The 25,190-nt window shown below is 41.1% G+C and overlaps 1 protein-coding gene across 30 annotated transcripts in view; it reads right to left on the minus strand.

Annotated features, from left to right (window-relative positions):
* Positions 1-25,190, minus strand: part of DST (dystonin) — a 470,874-nt gene that overhangs the window by 140,559 nt on the left and 305,125 nt on the right. For 15 of the 30 annotated variants that reach the window (XM_075923642.1, XM_075923640.1, XM_075923662.1 and 12 more), the window contains 7 exons: positions 24,177-24,428; positions 22,963-23,115; positions 21,576-21,809; positions 21,024-21,308; positions 18,163-18,708; positions 12,113-12,289; positions 5,639-5,762 (listed from right to left, as the gene is read on the minus strand). In XM_075923642.1, coding sequence (XP_075779757.1) covers positions 5,639-5,762; positions 12,113-12,289; positions 18,163-18,708; positions 21,024-21,308; positions 21,576-21,809; positions 22,963-23,115; positions 24,177-24,428 — 1,771 coding nt within the window. The remainder of the gene's footprint in view (positions 1-5,638; positions 5,763-12,112; positions 12,290-18,162; positions 18,709-21,023; positions 21,309-21,575; positions 21,810-22,962; positions 23,116-24,176; positions 24,429-25,190) is intronic. The other 15 variants (XM_006110983.4, XM_014571373.3, XM_075923655.1 and 12 more) reach the window with 2 other exon arrangements.

A 25,190-nucleotide genomic window follows, 5' to 3' on the forward strand; every position in this document is an offset into this window, starting at 1 on the left:
ATGTGTAGTTCTGGTCACTCCATCTCAAAAAATATATCTTATATTGGAAAGGGTACAGAGAAGGGCAACAAAAATGATTAAGTGTATGGAACAGCTTCCATATAAGGAGAGATTAAAAAGACTGGGACTTTTTAGATTGGAAAAGAGACAACTAAGGATGCATGTACACAGCACCATAACCTCGAATTAAGATACACAATTTGTGCTATGCAAATTGCGTATCTTATTTTGAATCTATTTCAAAATAATGCACTATTCGAGCCATCCTTTATCTGTGGTGCAATGAGGTTTATTGGGATGGTGAAACAGCACACCCGTTATTTCAAAAAATATTTCAAAATAATGGACAGCTTGAGTAGAGTAATTTCTGTATATGGAGTTGCTATTTCAGGATGCCGCCGGTATTCCAAAATAGCCGTGCAGTGTAGATGTACCCTAAGAGGGGATATGACAGATGTATATAAAATTGTGAATGGTGTGGAGAAAGTGAATAAGGAAGTGTTATTTACTCTTTCATAAATCACAAGAAATGGGGATCATCCAATCAAATTAATATGCAGCAGCTATAAAATAAACAAAAGAAAATGCTTCTTCACACAACACACACCCTGGAGAACTGGTTGCTAGGGAATGTTGTAAAGGCCAAAACTAAAAAGGAGTTAAAAAAAGAAGTTCATGGAGGATAGGTGCATTCGTGGCTTTTTGCCAAGATGGTCAAGAATGCAATCTATACTCCTAGCTCCTACCCTTTAGCTGCCAGAAGCTGGTAGTGGACAAGAGGGGATGGATCACTCAATTGCCCTATTCTATTCATTCATGGGAACTGTCAGAAGATGGGATAGTGGGCTAAACGGACCATTGGTCTGATCCAGTATAGCTGTTCTTACATTCTTATGATGCAAACTTCAACCCAAACTTGCTTAGATAGGGACCTCAGGATTTGCACCTTAACAATCCACAATTAAAAGGATGGAACTACAGCTATGGCCAAGAAGCATATAGGAAAAGTCAGTGGCAGGCAAAAGGTGACCTGTACCTTGCTTTAGCACTTTCCATTCCTGGAGCAACAGTTTGTAGGGCTGGTCCCTGGGCTATTTTAGCTTATGCCAGCTGCTAACAGTCCCAAAGGACTGAAACATCAGGTAGGGATTAGTGAAGCATAGGGCATTCCTTCCACACACTTTTCCCTCCAGCTATGCCCCCTATAATGTCATCAGATTGGAACTGTGGCATAGGAACTTACATAACACAAGTAGATGATCTACTTTGCATTGAGGTGAGCCTCCCAAAGTCAGATACACTGTTGGCCAGAACGCACTGGCTGTGTGACCTAAAGTGGCCACATCATCTGGAGGATTCTAATTTCTAACGCATTAGCTCATCTAATGGCAAGTCATGCCTGACCAACCTGATTAGCTTCTATGATGAGGTAACTGGCTCTGTGGACATGGGGAAGTCAGTGGATGTGATACACCTTGACTTTAGCAAAGCTTTTGATATGGTCTCCTACAATATTTTTTCCAGCAAGTTAAGGAAGTATGGATTGGATAAATGGAATAGTAAGATGACTGGAAAGCTGGCTAGATTATCAGGCCCAACGGGTAGTGATCAATGGCTTGCTGTCTGGCTGGTGGTCGGTTTCAAGGGGAGTGCCCTAAGGACTGGTTCTAGGGCTGGTTTTGTTCAATGTCTTTATTAATGACCTCAATGAGAGGATGGATTGCACTCTCATCAAGTTTGCAGAGGACACTAAGTTACGGGGAGAGATAGATAGGTTGGAGGGTAGGGATAGGGTCCAAAGTGACCTAGACAAATTGGAAGATTGGGCCACAAGAAATCTGATGAGGTTCAACAAGGAAAAGTGCAGAGTCTTACACTTGGGATGGAAGAATCCCAAGTACTATTACAGGCTGGAGACTGGCTAAGTAGCAGTTCAGCAGAAAAGGAGCTGGGGATTACAGTGGATGAGAAGCTGGATATGAGTCAACAGTGTGCCCTTGTAGCCAAGAAGGCGAATGGCATATTAGGGTGCATTAGGAAGAGTATTTCCAGCATATCTAGAGAAGTCATTATTCCCCTTTATTTGGCATTGGTGAGGCCATATCTGGAGCACTGTGTCCAGTTTTGGGCCCCCCACTACAGAAAGGATGTGGATGCACTGAAGAGGGTCTGGTGGAGGGAAACCAAAATGATGAGGGGGCTGGAGCACATGACCCACGAGGAGAGGCTGAGGGATTTGGGGTTGTTTAATCTGCAGAAGAAAAGAGCGAGGGGGGATTTGATAGCAGCCTTCAACTTCCTGAAGAGAGGTTCCACAGAGGATGGACAGAGGCTGCTCTCAGTAGTGACGAATGGCAGAACAAGGAGCAATGGTCTCAAGCTATAATCAGGGAGGTCTAGGTTAGATACTAGGAAAAACTATTTCCCTAGGAGGGTAGTGAAGTACTGGAATGGGTTACCTAGGGAGGTGATGGAATCTCCATCCCTAGAGGTTTTTAAGTCTCATATTGATAGAACCCTGGCTGGGATGATTTAGTTGGGACTGGTCCTGCTTTGGGCAGGGGGCTGGACTCAATGACCTCCTGAAGTATCTTCTAGCTCTAGGATTCTATGATCTAATCCATCCCCCTTCCTTTGCAATGGCTCTTTAAAGAACGTTTACCTGTGCCTTGACTCATCTAGCTTTAATGTCTCAAGTAAGGATGATTCCAACCAACTATTACTTAGATTATTCCATCTCATTAGCTGAAAGTTTTTCCCAATAATGATATTTTCTCTTTTATTTTACTCCACTATTCTTAGTCATAATTCTCACTAACTTATCTCCTTTCTTAGTGTTCGCCTGACAAACATGTTAGTTAGTTGACATGTCATGACATGACCTTTTGTAAGGTCAATTAGTCAATTTTTTAAATTAAAATGTATTTTACAGTGCTCTCGAATTTTTACTCTTCAATGTGGGAAATTATCAGCAAAAACTGCAAGCAGATCACAACACAGTAAATATTAATACAAGGTTTATTTTTACTATGAAATTTTGAATACTCAATATTTACAAACTGTGTACGTAACTATGAGGGTGCGTACAATTTAGATGTACTCAGTTCTACTGGATCGTCCTTACAGGCCTCTCCAGCAGCTGCCCTGGAAGCCAGCATTTGTTGTGAGGGTGTTAAGAGGGCGATCAGGATCTGAATCTGAGCCAGGACTTACTGAATGCTGGGAGCAGAATTCCTGAAACTTGGAGATCACAAGTAGTCCTTCCTCTCTGATTAGCTTGGGACTGAGGTATATCAAAGCAACTGGGCCACAGGTAGAACTCAATTAGGGCAGGTGGCTCATTGCCTTGCAGAGCCAACTTAGGTAAATTATAAAAGAGTTTTAGATGAGTAATAGGTGAAACTGTCAGAAGAGGCTCCTGATTCCTAGAGCACACACAGTGAATTCTGTAAAACAAGGTTTCTGTTTCTACTGTTTGAGTCTCACTCTGGCTTTTGTTCTCCATATGAAAGGAAATAAGTCCAGATCTGTCCTACTATCTAAGTCATAAAGACAAGTAAATACCCTCAGAAAGCCCAGAGATGTTTTTCTTTTTTAGCCTTTACTGCTTCAGAACTGTCCATTTTACATTGATACCAGGCCTTCCAAAAGGTGTGTACATATCAAACATCTATCTTTCATATGGTAAACAAAAGGAAGACAAATAGAGAAAAATACAGACTTGAAATTCACTTTAAAAATATCAGCGGTACACCATGTAAATGCTGGAGAAAACACCAGCTGAATATATGCAAGAGACTAACAAAATTTGTAGATGGTATTTTGAGCTGATATCCTCAGATGAAGTGAGTTGTGCCCATGAAAGCTCAGGATACCACCTACAAATTTTGTTAGTCTGTAAGGTGCTTCAAAACTATTCATTATTTTTTAAGTTTTATAACCAAGAGAGGATTTAAGAAAGGCGTTTGTAATTTGTACAATGTTAAACAGATGTGGTCTGCTGAATTCAAGGTTGAAACCAGGGGAATAAAGGATTAGTCCATCTTTCCCTTGTATCTTTAGCTTTGGATACATATTTTAATAATGTTCTCTACTATGGCAGTAATAATTTCTAAGAACTCTCTCAAGTCAGTTCAGTCATCATTTCCCATATCTCTTTTTCCCTTCTTACTGAAACCATATGTCTGTCCTTGATCAAAAACTGAGTTTAAGCAGCCATTATCCATGTGCTCCAATATAATAGTTTCTCTATGCCGATCTTTACTCTGCTGTATATTCTTCTGTATAATTAAATGTTAATCGAGTTTTAACCAGAGTTGAAACATAACCAAAATATTTTTATTATATACCTCCTTGATCTTGCAAATATTTATGCATGTACTCAGTTTGTGACTGATCATAAAGATAAGGACAAAAGTATTTCAGGATCAGAGCTTACAACTGCAAAAAATGGGATAAATTGGGAAAAGAATATCATTCTAATTTTATTTTTTTTATTGTTTAAGTATCGGTGTTATTGAAGCTAAAAGATAACAGATATTTTAAATTAAACAAAGCTATGTTATACTTAAACAAATGTGCATTACAGTGTTGCCACTGATTTCAGCAGTTGTGGAATCAGGCTTCTCTATGATTTATTTGTCTACTCTGCAATTTATGAAATCACTGAAAGTTATTCGGGAGACACACACAGGTCTTGAAGTTCCAAGCGGGGGTAAACGGCACGTTCCAATGTAACTAGCAATGACAGTACAGAGAAACAAAAATACTTAAGAAGGGGCGGGGGGAGGAGGGGATGTTTTCACTGGCGAGGTAGTTTTTAATAACCAGAATCAAGACACAGATCACTGGAGTTCTTAACTACCCCTCTGGTGCAGACTTCCTGCATGACACTAGAGCAGTCATTCTTTGTCTCAGTTCCCTGTTTACAAATGAGCCAATAATAACTCCTTTCTCCTCTCTGTCTGGCCTGTCAGTTTTGATTGTAAGTTCTTTATCTGAACACTACTATGGCAATATTATTTTATGATTTTTTTCTTGTTTTTTAAGTGGTACAATAAAATCACTGAATAGCGGCAACATCTCATCCCAGTAAGACATAAAAATGAAAAAATGACAAGAGAATGTAGAATTGGGTGGGCAAAGGAGCCTCTGCAGGCCAAATTTGGCCCACCAAGCCAGTGGATCTGACCCGTAGCCACCCTGCCACCCCCCACCCCCAGGTTCTCTTTAGCTGCTGCATACCCATGCCTGGGGGCAGAGAGCACGCACAATATCTCCTCACGCGTTAGCACCTAGAGGGAACTGCCAGTTGTTTTAAAACAGGTGGTGCTTCTCTCTAGGCATTCGGGGCAAGAGGGGGCCCAAATCATTCACATGCTTCCTCTCCCCCCTCACCCCTCCTGGCCAATCAGGGTCTGTGGGCGGGGGGAGCACGAGAAGTTTCCTGGTCCCACCTCTTGCACCTGAGGCCCCACCCCTTCTGGGAGGGCCCGGAGCCAATTCAGAAATTTGTGAAGTGGCCCCCTTTTAAAATTATTGCCCACCTCTGGTGTACAATGTACATTCCTTATCCCCTCTAGCATGTGCCCACAGACTTAAGCAAAAAAGATAGGATTGGAAAAAATAAAACTCTTACCTAGTGTTTTCTGGATTTCATCTTTGTCTGGCAGTAAAGTTCCCCTGGTATCCAAAAGCACTTCAGCAGCTTTTTTCAGTTTCTCTATAGCAACCTGGTGATTAGACACCTGTCCCTGAAGAGCCTGTAAAATTACATTTCTTAAAATTTCAATACTCTTCACTTAAGCTAAAAGTCAGTTACACAGCATGCAAAGAGAAATCTGCACTGAGGTATACTTGGTGGACATAGCTGAATTTTTAATTAGCATACAGATACCTGAATGTACCTGACATGAGCAAGCAAAAACCAGAACAGAATAGTGGTAAGGGGAATTTCAAAAGCCTGGATGACTTACAAGTCAGTTCTTAAAGGACTGTTTCATGAACAGATCTTTATTTTCAGAAACAGGAATAGGTGCAACCTGGAGTTAACATGATGGCTTTTAGGGTTATCTTAAGCACATATTCCTGCCTTTTTTGGAGGGGAGGGGAAGAGTTTTATCCCCCATGTCCAGAAAACTAGGGGCCTGTGCAATTCCTTTATAAATTTACTTCACATATCTGACCATGTAGCTTATTCTATTTCCAGGGCATTTCTAATCACTAGGGCTGTGTCCAGACTCAGGGGGTTTTTCGGGAAAAGTAGCCTTTTTCGGAAAAAACTTCACCTGCGTCTAGACTGCAGCCGCGTTCTTTCGAAATTAAATCGAAAGAACGCGGCTTTTCTTTCAACGGCGGTAAACCTCATTTCACGAGGAAGAACGCCTTCTTTCGAAAGTGCTTCTTTCGAAAGAAGGCGTTCTTGAATGTAAATAGGGCGTCTTCGAAAGAGAGCATCCAGACTCAGGCTATGTCTAGACTGCAGGCTTCTTTCGAAAGAGGCTCTTTCGAAAGTATCTTTCGAAAGAGCCTCTTTCGAAAGAGAGCGTCTAGACTGCACGCGGAACTTTCGAAAGAGCAAGCCGCTTTTTCGAAAGAAAGCACCCAGTGAGTCTGGATGCTCTCTTTCGAAGAAGCCCTATTTACATTCAAGAACGCCTTCTTTCAAAAGAAGCACTTTCGAAAGAAGGCGTTCTTCCTCGTGAAATGAGGTTTACCGCCGTCGAAAGAAAAGCCGCGTTCTTTCGATTTAATTTCGAAAGAACGCGGCTGCAGTCTAGACGCAGGTGAAGTTTTTTCGGAACAAGGCTACTTTTCCCGAAAAAACCCCTGAGTCTGGACACAGCCTCACTGGGTGCTTTCTTTCGAAAAAGCAGCTTGCTCTTTCGAAAGTTCCGCGTGCAGTCTAGACGCGCTCTTTCGAAAGATACTTTCGAAAGAGCCTCTTTCGAAAGAAGCCTGCAGTCTAGACATAGCCTAGGGCTATGTCTAGACTGGACCCTATTACGAAATAGCCATGCTAATTTCCAACTTTGGAATAGGGAAATCCACGGGGGATTTAAATATCCCCCGTGGGATTTAAATAAACATGGCCGCCGCTTTTTTTCCGGCTTGGGGAGGATCTCCTACTTGAAAGTAGGAATAAGAGATCCCCCGGAAAAGGGCTTTATTCCGGAGGATCGCGCCAGTCTAGACGCTTTTTTCCGGCTTTTCCCCAAGCCGGAAAAAAAGCGGCAGACATATTTATTTAAATCCCCCGCGGATTTCCCTATTCCAAAGTTGGAAATTAGCATGGCTATTTCATAATAGGGGCCAGTCTAGACGTAGCCTAGCACTTTTGCAGTGTTCCTATTTCGTTTCCCACTTTCTGAAGTTTTCAACCAGTCGTCAATGCAGCAGTTGTTTTTGAAAAAGGGTAGGAATAATTTTTGTATAATGTGAAACATATTTTTTATTTTTTTATTTCCACAATAGTTAAAATAGTAAAACCATTTTTGCTCAAAGTTTCCAAAAGTACCTTCAAGAAGAAACCAGTAAAGGAAAAAATTCTGCTGCTAATGTGGTGTTCATGGAGTAATAGCAACTAAAAACAGAGACCTGGAATGCAAATCAGAATACACCTTTACTATTGCAGTTGACATAATTCCTGCTATAACTATGAATCGTGAGAAATAGAAAATTACTTCCGGGATAAAATTAACCAAATCTGTGATCCCTTCCTGAGGGGAAAAGAAATGATGACTTACCTTTCATAACAGTTGTTCTTTGAGATGTATTGCTTATGTTCATTCCATTGTGGGTGTGCATAGTCATCAGAGACTTTTGCATTAGTGGTATTGGTAAGGATGGCCATAGCACCATCTGGTGTGTGGCAGTCATGGCACGGTATATCAGATCCCACCATCTCTACTTCCTCTCCATTCATTTTTGCTGACAACTTTGACATAGGAGTAGCAGGGTGGGAAATGAAATGGATACGAGCAACACATCTTAAAGAACAACAGTTACACAAAGGTAGATAACCATTTTTTCTTCTTTTAGTGCTTGCTTGTGTCGATTCCACTGTAGGTAACTCACAAGCAGAATCCTCAGAGATGGGTTTGCAGTTCAGAACTTTGCCTATTAGAGCACTTCTATGCTGTAGCCAGTGTCATCTCAAACTTCCTGGGTTAGTTCATAAAGTGAAGTGGACCTGTGGATGGACAACGAGGGTAGCCTGACAAATGTCTCGTTTCAGGAGTAAGGAAGACTGCCAAAGAAGCCTGTGCCCTAGCTGGGACTGCTGACAGGTGCATCTTTGCCAGTTCATAGTGGTAGTGGACATAGGCCACGATCCAGGAAAAGAGTCTCTGGGCTGACACCATGCAACCTTTCATTCCATCAACGACAGCCATCAACTTCATTGACTTATGGGACAACTTTGGCCTATCAACATAGAAGGCCAGTGCCTGCCTGACATTCAGGGTATGCTGCCTGCACTCCTCATCTGCTGCATGAGGATTCAGACAGAGGACTGGTAAGTAGATGTCTTGGACCATGAGGACCTGGGAAACGACCATAGGAAGACCATATAAGGGGGCTCAGACATGAGCATCCTGATCTCCAACACCTGGCGGGCCAAAGTCACAGTGACCAAGAAGACAACCTTCCAGGAAAGAAGCAGGCAGGAGCAGGACACAAAGGATTCAGGGGGGGACTCATGAGCCTTGGCAGCATATTATACAAGTCCCAAGGGGGAACTGGGTTCCTGACATATGGTAAAGGTGCTCCAGGCCTTTCAGGACCTGCGCTGTCATAGGATGTGTGAATACCGCCCTGCCTTGAAAGAGTGTGCAGAAATGGCCATCACTTGTACCTTGACTTAGGACAATGACAAGTCCTGGAGTTGAAGCTGAAGCAAATATTCCAAGATACCCTGCAGCAAGGCCTCTTCTGCATCAATGAGATGGTCAGAGGCCCAACATGTCAAGTTTTTCCACTTTGCCATATAAGCAACTCTGATGGAAAGCTTCCTGATGCCCAACAGGACTTGCTAAACACCAGCACATTGCCATTCCTCTCTTCTCAGCCACACAGCAGCCAGGTTATCATGTGCAGCACCACCAGCTTTGGGTACAGCAGGTTACCATGCTTCTGGACAGAAGAGTGGTCAAAGAGGCAGCTGCAGTGAGGTGGCTGAGGACAGGCTGAACAAGTGTTGCAGAGGTCATAAAAGGGCAATGAGAATGCCTGTCTTGCTTCACTGTGAATAGGACCTAGTGGATCAATGGCACTAGTGGGAAGGTTTACAGCAGTGCTTCTTACTGAGGAATCAAGAAGGCATCTCATGCCTTACATCAAGAAGAACACTGCATGAACTTTACCCTGCTGCATCTGGTGCCATAAATCTTCTACTGACAGTAGAACACAAACCCTGCATTCACCTATATGGTAATTGTTTGAATTGGTTTATATTGTATTGTGCTTTAGTCTGAATACAAGTTCTGAAGGGCAGAAACTCTGATGCTGGCATGTCCTACCTATTGTGCAATTTTGCATATACTTTCAATGCTATATTCATCATCCTTTACATCCTGTATTGGTGGTACCGCTATGCACTTTCAGGTAGCTGTTAGACAGGTCCATACCTGAATATGGAAATCATGATGGTTCAGGAAATATAATCATTTTAGTCGAGGTATTGCTATCTGGAGGAAGGCATTGATATACTTTAATATGTTACTCCAGCTGCCATGAAAAAACCCTCAAACATAAAGTGGCATTTTCCTTGCACTAGCCATAAATATTGTGTTTAAAAAATAAAACAAATAACATTAAAATAGGCTGAACTCGAAGACCTTTGATAGTGACAGAAAGCAAGCAAGTTTGTGCCAAAGACACTGAAGAATTTTTCTTAAGAATAGTTAAGCCCTATAAAAAGTGTATCTTGATGCTGCAAATGTCAGTGTCTGGATAGATGATCATCTGCACGTGTCAGCCAACAGGGGCAACTTTAATTTACAACACTTGACTTTTTCAAAAATTCTCTTTGTTTTGCATTCACTAATTGGCCTTCTTTATTCTGAACCTCCTGTTTTTATTCTTTCTTGGACTCTTTTGAGCCTATGCACTTCCCCCTCCTTCTCAGCACACACTGGTTGAATGTTCTTTTCTGCTGCAAGTAACCCGTGTAGGAGTTTCATAAAGGAGCCCCAGGACTCACTTCTTTTGTGTTAGTTGCATGAAAATTGGCATTATACAGAATATAATCCATTTGGGAGTATGGAATTAAGAGTTTAAAAACAGCTTCAGATTGTAATCAGTGTTGTTTCTACTTTTCTAAAACTCAGAAGCCCAAATGTAACTAAAACTGTTGGAAGTTCAGAGTTCCAAATTTACATTTTTAATGATAAAAGAATTACAAATGCTACTTTTTAAAAGTACGATGATCATTATAATATGACAGTGTCATCTATCATTCTGCTCTGGTATATAAAGTTGTAGTTTTAGTGCTGACATGTCGGGGAGTCAAGATTTTTCTCATGCTAGTCTGATGCACAACAGGTACAGGATTCACTTCCCAAGAGGAAGGTGACTCTATTGTGCCAGCTTGTCCAGGTTTCTAAAAAAACCCCACTTATCTGGTATGATAACTATTTGTAAAATGAAAGAAAGGTAACAGATTCAGTCAAGGGTTTCATAGATGATTATTAGAATTCTGTCATATTCATAATTATATTATAAAATGCACACTGAATTTTCATTTGACAGAGAGAGACACATTCCAATTCACTTATAATTATGACAATTGTTTTTAAAATCCTAGTTCCACCATAGTTAATGGGAATTATGCCACTGACCTCAATGGAGCCAAGATATCACCCCATGTTAAGAATGTTCATATATGCCTTTGCATGTTCTAATTCTTTTTCCTCTTCTTCTGCCTATCATGTTGTAAATTTACCTAATGCTTTATAAAACAAAGATCAATAGCTTCTACCATAGCTTCTGACCCTGCCCTGAATAGCTTCTACCATATCTCACAGAAACATGAACATATAGCAATAATTTAGATTTGCAAATCTGAAGAGCTATATTTTATCTGGGTTACCACTGGTTTCTGCTGATGTAATTAAAGGCCTGACTAGCTACACTGAGGCACAAACTATATTGACTTGTCTCCGTAATGATTTCACCTCAAGACAGATATCTTGAATTAATTATCTAAATTTGAAAACGTGGTTTCTTTCCCCCCAGTGATGATCTTAGAGATCAGGATAAGACCTAATGTAGAGAACAGATTTTCCATATCTTTCTGTGGCAGGTTTCTTACACTTTTCTCTGCAGCATATGACAAACCATATGGGCAAACAAATGGGCGTCAGACTAACCACTGGCATCCATGGACATCAGTTCTAATCTACTGTACCTATCCTGGCCAACTCTACACTAAACAGATCGCTGCTGCGATCAATCTTCCACATTTCAATTTGGTCTAGTTAAGATTCACTAAATCAAATTCAGAGGGCACCTCCACTAGCTGTCAGTACCCCTGCTTGTGTGAGGAGTAAGGGAAGCCGATGGGAGTGCTGTGGGGATGGGGGGGGGGGGAATGCGAAAAAAGGTATGTCAACTCCAGCTACATAATTAATGTAGCTGGAGTTTTGTATCTTCATTTGACATTCCCTGTGAGTGTAGACCTACCCTAATCATATCCCCTCAGTAACTATTAGAATCACTGAGTCTCCACCAACTCACCAAACCTTCCAGCTTTTACCTCCTCACCTGAAAACTAAGAAGTTACTTGATACCACTTGGTGTCAATGGCATTTTTAGTTCTTCACGGCATAAGTCAGTTTCTGTGAAAGCCTGCCATGTGCTTTATCCTTAATACACAGATTTTCAGATGAGACTTCAGACAGTAAACTTCAAGCTCAATAGGAGATTATATCTACATCTCTATATCTATAGCTCTATATCTGTATTATAGCTCTCTATCTCTATAGATCTATTGCTCTCTCGATAGATATATGAAGAATGTGGCCCTTAATTGCTTAAGTTAGAATATTTTAGCCTTTCAGCAAAAAGCAGCTCTTTTTATCTATGTGTGTTTTAATTTGTTGAGGGTTTTTACCTTGGTTTCTTCTAGTTGCCTTTGGAGGTTTTTAGGATCCACTGCAATTGGCTCAGACAGTTGTTTGCTCACAGCTATTTCAGAGGTCTGTAGACCTGACAAAAGCCCAGATGAGGCTTCTTCATAATGCTGGTATTTATCTACCAAATCTTTAAGGTTATTTCCAAGGATACCACACTAAAAAAGAAGGAAAAAGCATACATTAAAATATACTAGTAGGCTGTACCCCATGCTCGCTACGCTTGCCTAACATCCTGAGCATGAGAGCATGATGACAACATTCTGTCGCCCAACAGGAAAAACTTTTTTGTAACTAGAGAGATATATTGTTTCTTGTGAGTGGGCTTTCTTAGGGTAACACACGGTGATCACAAAAATATTTTTATCAATCTACAGTGCCCAATGTTTCCAATTTAGATGTCTAAAATTAGTCACCTTAAAATGTAGTCACTGGAAGCTACAATATTCAATATCTCTAAAAAACAGACTCCTTTTCTATGTGCATAAAAATATAGATCTAGGTACCTAACATCAAGCATCTAAGTTTGAAAATTTTGACCAATGGTGAACACAGTTTTAATAATAAAATTAATTTAGACAATAGAATAGGTAATTTTTAAAAATAAAAATAATTAAGTTTGCTTTGTTAATAAATGGATACTTTGTACAGGGGTACCGATGGGCAAGATAATTGTCTTTGGGACTGCCTAAACCTCATGCCGCAAATAAGATAAAATGTTAGGGATTATTCACCAGAAGTTTTGCCATGGAGTCCTTCATCTGCATAGAGATCTGAGTAGCTAATATATCAGATAATATTGGACTTGATTCTGATCTCACATTAGTTTTACATTACTACAATTCTACAGATGTCAGTGGCATTATTAACTGAGAGCACAATCTGGTGCACATTTCTCTCTCTGTGCCCTAACACTCTGGAATAGCTACAGAAGAATCAGCCTAAACAAAGAGAAACTACAACAGAGAAAAATACTTCAAGTCTTTTTAATAGATTCTCTAATTTACCTGGTTGGTTTTAAGAAAAAAATTGAGCTCATTTTTAATGCAAACCAAGTTATGAACGTGGTCATGAGTTCGTTTTATCTTGGAAACCCACCTGGGGTATGTCAGCAAGGATACTAAAATCTGTACAAGAGAATACTTGGTTTGCAGAAATGGCTATTTATATTAAGTCCACCTGCTAAGGGACTGGTTCACACTTTATTTTGATCTTGTAAAAATGGGGTGGGTTTTTTTTCTGAGCAGACAGAGAAAAATCCTTCAGTCTTTTAAGTTAACACACCTCACCATTCACACAGTGACTTGTGCCAAGCAATACAATTCTAGGGAATTCTTCTGGTACCTATGGAGACCGTTTTAATGGGCAAAATGTTCTGGTTGCATAAAGTCATAATATTTACCAATAGTTACTTGAAATATTTATCTTCTTAAGCTTAAAAAATGCTATTCTACTTATATCTTTTATTCTTGTTACTTAGTCTCCATCTAGTGGCCAAACATTGCAAAACATTTCATTTCTCAGAGTAGGAACTCTTGGTATGATCATATACAAAACAATGTCTGCTAAAAATTGTTTTAAAACTTGATTTATTTATTGTTTTAGATTTCTACAAAAACAAAGGATCCATGCAAGGCTCTGGTCACTCCTGTTATCAATTACACAAGCAACATTTGAAAAGTCTCAATTAAAAAGACCATCTGGTCTTGATGCACAAAAGGAATTAGCCACCTAACTCCCTTTTTAGCCGTTAAGTCCCAGTTTTGGGACCACTGCAATACACAAAATTCCTGCTGAACTGTGCAAATGCCTCTACTCACTAGGCACCTGGTTTTTTGCAGTAAAAGTTTGTACCTATGTTTCTGCCTCCCAGCACATGCATGGCTTTGGCATTCCAGTCTGGGTATCTATTGTCTACATCAGGGGTCTCCAAACTATGGCCCGCGGGCCGCATCCGGCCCGCGAGGCCCTCTCATCTGGCCCGTGGAGACCTTTTTGTCTACGGAAAAAAAATTACGGAAATTTACGTGTATCCTGCCAAGATCAGCCGCCGCTGATCACCGCTGATGTTAGGGACAACAAATCTAAAGCCAGAAATGTCTGCTATTTTGGCATCCAGGAAACAATTTCACCATTCACACTAATACAGGTGTTCATGTGTAGTGTATCAATGTGTTATTAAATAATAACTGAATAAAATAATATTAAATAAATAATTAAAAATAACATCCATGTTTTGATTGTTTTTTATTTGGACCTCAAGTGTGTAGTCGGCCCCCGAACTGCTGTTTGATAGTTAATGCGGCCCTCGGGCTGAAAAGTTTGGAGACCCCTGGTCTACATAAATCTTAGAGTGAGTCACAAGTCATGGAAGATAGGTATTTCATTGCCTAAGTCACATGTAGGGTCCCACCCAGTAGGGAGCCCTCGATTACACCTGATCATACCCCTAAGGAAAGTTCACATAAAACAGCTAGTGGGAAGGGGAGATCCATCTGAACTCTTAACCCAGAGGGGAGTCCTGGGATGTGGGAGACTTCTGGTTCAAGTCCCCCATCTGCATGACTGGAAGAAGAGATTTGAACAGGGATTTGTCATCTTTCATGTGAGCGCCCTAACCTTTGGGCTGTGGGATAGTCTGATGTGCGATTCCCTTAATCTCACCTATTGAAGCAGTTGCACTTTGCATAAATAATTGAAAATTCATGTGTGCACACGTCTGAAAACAACTGTGTAGCCTGGTGGTTAGAGTACTCTCCCAAGCTACGGGAGACCCAATGTTCAGTCTCACTGCTCCAGTCTAGGAAAGCATAATTTAATGAACAAATGTCTAAGGTATGCTAGGCATTTTGTTGTTGTTCTGAACATTTAAGATCAAATCTTTAAAGAGCCTCTTTAAAGAGCCTCCAGGCTGTGTGTTCTAAATGTGCAAACTACCTGCACAAATAACCATTTGATCTTGGGGAGGTGGGTTGCGTGCATGCACAAAATAGAGCCTCTTTGAAAGTCTTGCATAGATTACAAAAGCCAATTAGGTATTATCCAGTCTATGAATAGCAGCAGCTTTCAGTCTTACTTTTCACTGAAGGTTTAGTGAGAAAATGACTATGAGTTTCTCCAAACAAGGAGAGAGAAGCTTGATCACCAAATGTTCAAAAAAACAGATCAGAATTTGGTTTTGTAATCAAGGTGTCATGTCCTGACCTAAATTAGATAGTGATCATGCATGAGCTCACTCAGAAACCATAGTACAGGCAGTCCCCGAGTTACGCGGATCCGACTTATGTCGGATCCGCAGTTATGAACGGGGTCCTTCCTCTCCCTGGTCTCCAGCAGACCAGGGAGAGGAAGCAAAGCGGCGGAACACCCGGGCAGCGGACAGGGCTGTCCGCTGCCCACGCGCTCCGCGGCTTGGCTCTGCTTTGCCCCCCCCCCCCCCCGTCCCCCTGGTCTGCAGACCAGAGGGACGGGGGGGGGGGGCAAAGCAGAGCAAAGCAGAGCCAAGCCGCGGAGCGTCTGGGCTGTCCGCTGCCCGCGTGTTCCGTCTGCAGACCAGGGGGACGGGGAGCAAAGCAGAGCAAAGCCACGGAGCCCGAGGGCAGCAGGACAGCCACCGCGCGTCTGGGCTGTCCCCCTGCCCCCGTGCTCCGCGGCTTTGCTCCGGACACCTGTGGTACAGCAGCTGGGGCGCTGCCAGTTGGTCCCGTAGCGTCGCTCTGGGCGCTACTGGACCAACCGGGCAGCACCCCAGCTGCTCTGCCCCAGGCGTCCTGATTCAGCCACTGCTGGTCAGTTTCAGCAGCGGCTGAATCAGGACGCCTGGGGCAGAGCAGCTGGGGTGCTGCTGGGTTGGTCCAGTAGCGCCGAGGAGCGGCGGTGCTACTGGACCAACCCAGCAGCACCCCAGCTGCTCTGCCCCAGGCGTCCCCAAGTCAGCCGCTGCTGAAACTGACCAGTGGCTGACTACAGGAAGCCCCTGCCCCGGGCTTCCTGGAATCAGCCGCTGATCAGTTTCAGCAGCAGCTGACTTGGGGATGCCTGGGGTTCTTAAGTTGAATCTGTATGTAAGTCAGAACTGGCCTCCAGATTCAGCCGCTGTTGAAACTGATCAGTTTCAGCAGCAGCTGAATCTGGATGCCAGTTCCGACTTACATACAGATTCAACTTAAGAACAAACCTACAGTCCCTATCTTGTACGTAACCCGGGGACTGCCTGTATGCAAACCCGTAAGCCATGGAACGTTTAGTAAGGGCTAAGCACCTCAACACACAAATATTTCAATGGTAATTCATAGAATCAAGCCTTTATTAAGAGAAGGAATACCAGCTAGAAAAACAAGGATATTCAGTGTCCCACACTGAAAAGTGCTAGAGAATATATAACATATACCCGGAGAACAAAAGTTATGTGCAAGAATGAGTTTTAGGCCCGATCTACCCTGTACAGTTAGGTTGATGTAAGACAGCTTATGCTGACCTAATTGTGTCAGCATACACAATATATCCTTGCTCCTATTGATGTAAATGTCTTACTACAGCAACATAATAACTGCACCTCTGAAAGAGGCATAGTGCTTATGTTGGTATAGTTAGGGCCACGCAGTGTCTGTGTAAATATTGTGTTTCTTGCATTGAGGGTTGGCTGTCATTTTTGTCAATTCCATGACTCCCTGATTGAGACATGAAATTGACACAGACGGCTGATAGGCTCTCTGCTGAGATTCTCAGGCCTGACTCCCAGTTGGGCCCTCATCCCTGGACATCTACAGACCAGCTAGTAGACCATCCAAACAGAGACCAGCTGTCCCCCAGTTCCCCACTCACTAGTGAACTTCCGCCTGGGCTCCTGGCTCCCCACTGAATTGCCGCCCAGGCTCCTTGCTCCCCACTGAGCTGCTACCAAGGTTCCCAGCAACTGCCCTCTGGACTACCTGCTCTCTGTGGTCAGCCACCCAGGCTGCAGGCACAGAGCTCTCTGTCAGGAGGCCATCTGTCCCTCTGGGCTTTCAGCTCCACCAGGGAAATCTGTGCCCTGAGACTGGGCAGCAGCCGGGCTCCCAGCAGGGAACTCTGAACAGAGATGAGAGCCCAGGCTTTCAACCCCCACACAATCTTCTTAACTTGGGTGAAGCGCTCCCAGTGAGGATGAACACCACTGACCGAAGGGGGGTAGTGTGGCCATGAAAAACTGCTGTACTTACTACATTGGTCAACTTAAGTTTCTAGTGTAGGTATGCCATTAATGCCACGAACATCCTACCAAAAAGATGGCACCTTTCACTATGCAAGACTACAGCAGCACGGGTTTTAAGCCTATGAACATCTAGCACAGGGATGAGAGTAATGAGCTGAGCACAGTGACACACATATAAATCTCTCTTAAACAGATCAATGCAACTCTGTGTTACAAACGTGAAGGTTAAAATTATAATGGTTCTATCCATGCTGAACACTGAATGGAGAAACCTTTGTTAGTATCTGAAGGTTCGTCATGGATCAGATGTGAAATGAGTTGGTGATTTAGTCCCGTTCCTGGTGAATAGGTGTCCTCAGAGCAAAGGACACAGAGACAGAATTCTTTCCCCTCCCTGGAAGTTATCCTTTCGTGGAATTAGGAGTAATGGTAATTCAAATTAGGATCTTTAATTCGAACTACCTGCTCCGTGCCGCGTGTAGCCGCAGGCACGGAGTTCGGACTAAGGGGGATTCAAAAATGGCGGCGCCCAGGAACATGCAAATGAAGCCTGGGATATTTAAATCCCGGGCTTCATTTGCAGCTCCACTTGCCCTCATTACCCTACCTAGCTCGAACTAAGGAGCTAGTGTAGACGTACCCCCAGTTACTCCCATCACTTGTGTTTGACTGAAGTATATCTCTTAGAAGGGCATCCAATCTCTATCTGAAGACTTCAAGAGATGAAGAATCTACCATTGCCTTTCTAATTTGTTCTAATGGTAAATTATCTGTTGCATAAACATTTGGTGAGCTAACTCCTTTCCCCTTACTCATTCAGATGGAAATAAAACATACCTTAGTATAAAGAGATTTGAAACGCCCTGAAGCACCGTCCAGTTTACTTTGCACCTCTGTGTAAGTAGACGAAGTATCAATACCATCTTTGTCAACTTTGACACCATCTTTTTTGCCACAAGATTTAGCAGCATCTAACACCCTCTGTCCAGAAATTGAAATGTACCGTAAGTCACCTTTGTGAGAAATAACATCTTCTGAAAAACTCTTCTGTCTTTTCAGCTTGGTCATGATACCAGAGAGGTCAGAAGCACCAGCCTCTAGGTTTTTGAGTTCTTGTTCTGACTGCTGTAGCCAGTTTTCAAACTCATTATAGTCTGTATCAAATTTTTCAAGTTCCTCCTGCAGAGAGTGTGTTAATTTCATTTTCTGTTCTGATTCAGCTAACGCGGTTTCATACTGGACTTTCAGTTCTTTCATGTTCCTTTGCATCTTCTCTTTTTCTTCAGGGGAGAGGTAATGGCCTTGTTTCTCAAGTAATGCTTGGGCAGACTGAGTTGCTATTATAACAGCCTGTTGCTGAGAAATAATTTTCTCATGCTGAGCCTGCACGAAAAAATTAAAATGTTTGTGACTAGCATCTTTATATAGGGTTTCATCACGACACATATTTTGACCAAAAGTCGCCACTGAAATCACTGAGGAGTTCTGTTTAGAAACTGAAAGCACAATATGGTCCAAAATTACAAAGCAGTTCAGAATGTTAAAAGGCTTTTCCAAGTCTCTTTGGATTGATCAGATAACAATTTGTGAGTACTGTAAGTAATTAATAGTGTTTTAATTAGATTACTCAGAAATGGTTATCTAATCAATCAGAAGATATGTGAAAAAGCCTTTCAACATTCTGAGTTGATCATTAAAAAATGCCAAGCATTCATTTTCAAACTTGAAGAAATAACTAACTAGTGGTAATTATAAAATAGACCTTAATGTATATGTAGGTAAAGCCCTTTTGACATCTCCAATGGAACTCGGAGAAACATTGGTGCACATCAGCTGAGGACCCAGCCTTATATTTCCAACACAGCTCAGTGCAGTCACTTGTACAGACCCAGGCAGCCCCCATCAGAAACAGGCACTTTAAATTTTTCCAGGATCTTTTTTCCCCTCATTCCATGAAGATCACTAAAGACAGGATTCATTATATAGCATGCTCCATGATTAGCAGTTATCTATAAATATTTCTGTACTTGTTGCATACACAATAGCTATTGGTTCTATGGGCCAGATATATCCAAGGCAGAATAGATATTTCCTATTTATTTTGAGTTATTGCTAATTTTTCTATTTACATTTTTGAAGTTTAGTAAATAGTTCTTAAGATGATTATATCTTTTCTTATAGAAAAACTGCCATCCTATCTCATAAAAAATCCATATACATTAGATACCAATAGATTTAACCAAGTTAAAACTAATAAATGATAATACATACTAAAAGAACTTGATGTAAAACTTGTTTGACTCTGGGGAACAAAAGATTATATCTTTTAAAACACCTCAGTTCCCCATTTCCTGTAGAAACAATGAGTATGTATTTTGCAAAATGGGTATAGTGCTTCTCCCATGTAAGTGTGGTAGACGGTTATCAAATACCAGATTTGAGCCCTCTGTTGATACTGTTTTCTATAGAGCATCAACAGATACAAACAAAACCAACTATGCTTCCATTTTCTTTAAGAAGCTTTTACATGGAAGCTATTCCAAAATACTAATTGTTTCTCCAATCAGTTTTTGCAGATCCTTCATCAGTTCCATAACTCCAAATCTAAAAGGGTTTGTGTTGTTAAAATTGTATCTAAACATAGAGATGGCTGTCATAAGTAAATATGCTGCCTGGAACAGACATCGTAAAGTTGCTGAGCTGTGGAGTTTGAAGCTCCTACTGAAGCCTTCATAATATTGTGTTTTATCCTCTGGGATTCTGTCATCTTTAAAGTGAGAATAATCTCAACACTCCCAATAATAGTAGCTCTGTGTAATCAGTGTTCAAAGGGAAACATGTGAGACCAAATACAGGCAGTCCCCGTGTTACGTACAAGATAGGGACTGTAGGTTTGTTCTTAAGTTGAATTTGTATGTAAGTCGGAACTGGCGTCCAGATTCAGCTGCTGTTGAAACTGACCAGCGGCTGACTACAGGAAGCCGGAGGCAGAGCTGCTCTGCCCCGGGCTTCCTGGAATCAGCCGCTAATCAGTTTCAACAGCGGCTGACTTGGGGACGCCTGGGGCAGAGCAGCTGGGGTGCTGCCGGGTTGGTCCAGTAGCGCCGAGAAGCGGCGTTGTGGGACCAACCCGGCAGGACCCCAGCTGCTCTACCCCAGGCGTCGGCAAGAAAAGCCTGATCTGCTGGGGGGGAGGGGGAGGGTGCACTAGCTGAGCCCCCCCACCCCCCCCAGCAGAAAAGCCCCGTTCGTATGTAGGGATCCGACATAAGTCGGATCCACGTAACTCGGGGACTGTCTGTAATGTATCTCTGATAAGGATCAGGAAGGACTGTGAAGCTGTGGTTCTGCCTACAATACTTTATTTATCTACAATAAACATTATACTGTATTCAATTCAGCCTGCGAAAATAAAGGGCACTGTGATTATCATTAAGATATCAATATTTGTCAAGGAGAATACTATAATTTCTCCCATTCCTACAACAGGAAATAACTGGGCATGTGTATGGTAACAGGCAAACACTGATGCTTTTTAATGCCTTCTCCATTAACAGAATATCTATCAATGTACTTTACTGATTTCTTTAAAGCCTGATGGAAAGGCTGTCATTGACTTCATCAGGATTCAGGTACTTATTGTTATAGTACCTAAATGCTGAATATTTTCCATAACTGGTAACATGCATATATAGTACCTTCACTTTCTGATACTGCTGGTTCAGGTTACTGTCTGTGGGTTTTACTCTGCCATCTACATGGGTTTCAGTCTGTCGCTGAAGTTCCAATAGGTTACCATTGACTTCATCTTCTTCTCCCTCCAAAAGTTTTATATCCTGTTCTTTAAAATGGGTTCCATTCTGTTCTATTGCCTGGGTCCATTTCTCATCCCCATGATCTGAAGCCTTATCCACATTTGACAGCCAGTCCAAGAGATTTTCTATTGTATTTCTGCTCTCTTCCAGTTGTTCAATGGCAGCAACCTACATATTGAAAGTTGAGAGTTTGAATTCTGAAAATGTGGACATTTGAACCAGGGAAAAATGTAGTTAAAATCTCAAAATGTCTGTTAATTGACATACTGAAAATCTGCTGTGTTTGTAAAAGAAACATGCACTAACTACTTTGATAGTTACCCAGGTAAAATATGACTTTGATCGCTCATTGACAAACCAGTAATAAGTGGAAAGACTATGTCCCTAAAACTTTTAAAAAATTCAAATACAGATGTAGAGTTGTTGCATAAGAACCTTTTCTGTTTCTTGCTTAATAGCTGTTGTCACAGCTTTATCCAGCTCTTTTTTGGACTCTTCTGCCTTCTGGCTAAGCAGCAAACATTCTGTCTTAGCTTCATTAAGTTTCTGCTCAAGAACAGTCCTATCTTCTTGTGACAGCTTTTCTCCATTTTCTTTCAAGAACATCTCGGTGTTTTTCACAATCTCTGCCAACGCCTGTGCACTTGCCTGCATATCTTTCTGTAACTCCTTGTGGAAAGAACAACAAAAGAATAGTAATTTACCTGTACTTCACTTCACATTTCTCACAAATCACTCACTTAGCATGCGCCTACACAGCAGGACTTAACTAGAAATAAACTATATAAATTGAGCTACATCAATTGAGCTACAACTTATTTCAAAATAGCTTATTTTGAAATTGGGCGTGTCTACACAGCACTTATTTTGAAATAGAGCACTCTTGCTCCGACTTCCCTTACTCCTCATAAAATGAGGGTTACAGGTGCCAGAGTAAAAAGTCCTCCAGTTTGACAGTACTTTGACATTATTTCAAAATACTGCCCGCTGTGTAGACACAGACTAAGTTATTTCAAAATAACATTAGTTATTTCAAAATAATGTTGCTGTGTAGATGTACCCTAAAAGATTAAGGTTTTGGCCCACAGGTGGGACCTAATAGCAAACCAAACAAAACACTTTCAGATGTACATATTGTCACAAGGTTACAACAGAAAAGGTGATGCAAAGTTATAAAAAAGGTACTGAGGCAACCTGCTACCATCTCTAGAGGGAAAATTTAAAAAAAATATAGAGTAGAGAAATCCTTTTACAAAAAAGTTTCAATAATAATGTCATCAGAATAAACATTCCATGCTTCCACTTACAAAGGTGAGGTATGGTTTTGGTATAATAAGCTTGGACACAGAATGGGAGTACCGTACACAGTTTCAGCACCTTGGCTTCTGTCAACAAGGCATAGTTTTTTGGGGGGAGGAGCATTCACCTCTCTCTCTGTTTCGTTATTCTGCCTCTAGGGATGTTGCACTGGTTTCCAAACCCCTGGGCAAACTGAAAGGCAAGCTACATTGCTGTTGGCAAAGCTGCAGTGTGAATTAGCTATATCAGGATGTTATATAACAAATCTGGATATCACTTTTCAATACCTCTCCTTGCAGAGAACTAAGCACATTATTATAATCCTTCTCTGGACAGAGTCAGTATGAGCTCCTGAGTCAGCTCCTGTTTCTGTGACCCCTATGCAGTTAGTGCTTGCTATTGTTGACCAAAAACCTGCTTAGTCTTCTTCATTTAGTCTCAGATTGGTTTCTTTATGGACTATAACTAACCAAAAATACATTATAAGATTGGTAAGGATGATGCTCTTTAGTCAAGTCTTCACCTCTTGTTTGGTTTGGTATTGTTTTAACTCAGCCTTGCTGTCTCCAATAACAAGAGCTTCTTGGTGACCAATGAGCCGATTTTCTATTTGTGTAAAGAGATCGCACATTTCCTGTAGCTTCTCCTTGCATGCCTGCTGCTGCTCAGCCACATCCTAATTTGTAGAAAAATAAAATACAAAATTCTGCATATGAATCCTCACAAGCTCCAATGCAAACTACTTTTTAAACAACAACATTGCAAGGCAATCATTTTAAAAGTATGCTGTAAACATGATAGCAGTGGTATACAGATTGAGCAAGGTGAATATATAGAAGTTATGGATCATAAACCTCACATATGCTGTAAGTCTAAAGAGATCATGTGTTGATGGAATTGCCCAGCAGAAGTCTGGCCATGCATATGTGTAAGAAATGAAACCTCCAACCAACAGAAGTGAAAATCCACATCTCTTAATCGCTCGAAATCTGTGATAAACCCTATTAGTTCTGAAAAAGGATACCAAAACAGAGGTTAGTTATGACCGGTATGTTAGCTGAGTTGGTATGCATAGCATGTTACCTGAGTAGAAAATGCTTGCACCTTTTAAGCAATATCGAAGAACAAAACATGCAAGATCATTGTTGTTACCAAATTATCATCTATGCTTCTTATTCTTCCATTTTATATACTTTTCTCCCTTAGCACCTTTGCAACAAACTTTCTTAGAATGCCTCAGGATTCTAACGTTTTGCTAACACTTCTATAGTGGGTGAATTGCTGACTTCTGAAGCTTACTTTTGTGCTTCTCTGAGAGGAAGGGAGGTGCAGTTATACTGAGGCATTCTATAAGTCAATGCTGACTATAATTATTTGGCTAATTAACACAACGGTTACATTATTCATGATGGTAAGCAATCACATATACTTCTCCTTCAATCTGATGGAAATACTAGATCTGGTCTCTTCGCTTTTGTGTTGATAATGTCTGAAAACTTAAGCATATATCCATTTCCTAATATAATAGCACTAAGTAGTATGGGCACTACGCAGAAAGACCAGAATACCTATCAAACTTGACTGATATGGTCTTTGCAGAATAATGAAGGCAAATATAATAAAATTTGTAGGATATAACAACATACTTAATCCTAAAGCCAATGCTTTCTGATATGACATAATTACACACTAGTATTCAATTCCTGCATTTATACTGATAAACTTCTAAGCACACACCGACAGAGAAAGGCAAACCTTCTGATCACCAAGATCTTGTGCTGTCCATAACAGTTTCTCTAAACTTTCCATTTGAGATGTGATTGTTTCCTGTACTTCCTGAAAACACTTTTGGGTACTATTTAGGAGCCTCAACAGCTGTTTGCTCTGATTAGGAGAAAGATCCTGGGCATGTTCAGAAATAAAGAACTGAACATCAAACGCTATGGAGTCCAGTTGTGTCTTCATACAGCCAAGTTCTTTTGAAGTGTTCTGTAAATAAAGCAAGGGTAAATAACTGACCATAAAAATAGTTCAGTGCTGATAAAACATCTTTCAGTGAGTAATAATATTATCCCTAATTCAATGTTCAACTATGTTTTTGAGGAAAAATGTAACAAAAAGAAATAGTTTAAAAACTTGCATTCTAAGACAAGACAACTTGGCTGAGAGTGTCTTATTTATATAACAAGTTCCAAATAATGATGGTGCGCAAAGTCGTCTTATTTTTTTTTATTTATGCACATTAGAGAACTGATTGGGAATCACCACTTAACAGATACTAAGGGGGAGCTGTTCTGCAAGAACTAGAAACAGGAGAATATTACTGAAGATATTTCTTGCCATTGGGCTTTCTTGCCATGCTCTGAAACCTAGAGTGATGCTCTACCTGCCTCTCCACTTTCTGGGACAATTCTGCCCTCAGTTAAACCCATGAAATCTGATTCAAGTCACTGACCAGTCTGCAACCCTATTCAAACCCCAGTTAAGTCACTGAACATTTTATATATCATATATAGGTTTCATGCTCATCTTGTGGATATCACATGAAGTCAGTGTTTAGGGGGCATCTGAATTCATGGTTTGGGATTTTTGTCCCACTTTTGTTTCTTTAAAGCACCCATCCATAGTGTTTTGGGAATGTACATTAAATTCACTGAAGAGATTGGAGTTTAAGAACAAGACGTAATTATACAAATTGGGATTGGTTGCAGCCCTGTATTACTCATTCAAATAGGGCCAGATTTCTTACAA

This window comes from Pelodiscus sinensis, chromosome 3, assembly GCF_049634645.1.
Source record: "Pelodiscus sinensis isolate JC-2024 chromosome 3, ASM4963464v1, whole genome shotgun sequence".
Taxonomy (NCBI): Eukaryota; Metazoa; Chordata; order Testudines; family Trionychidae; genus Pelodiscus; species Pelodiscus sinensis.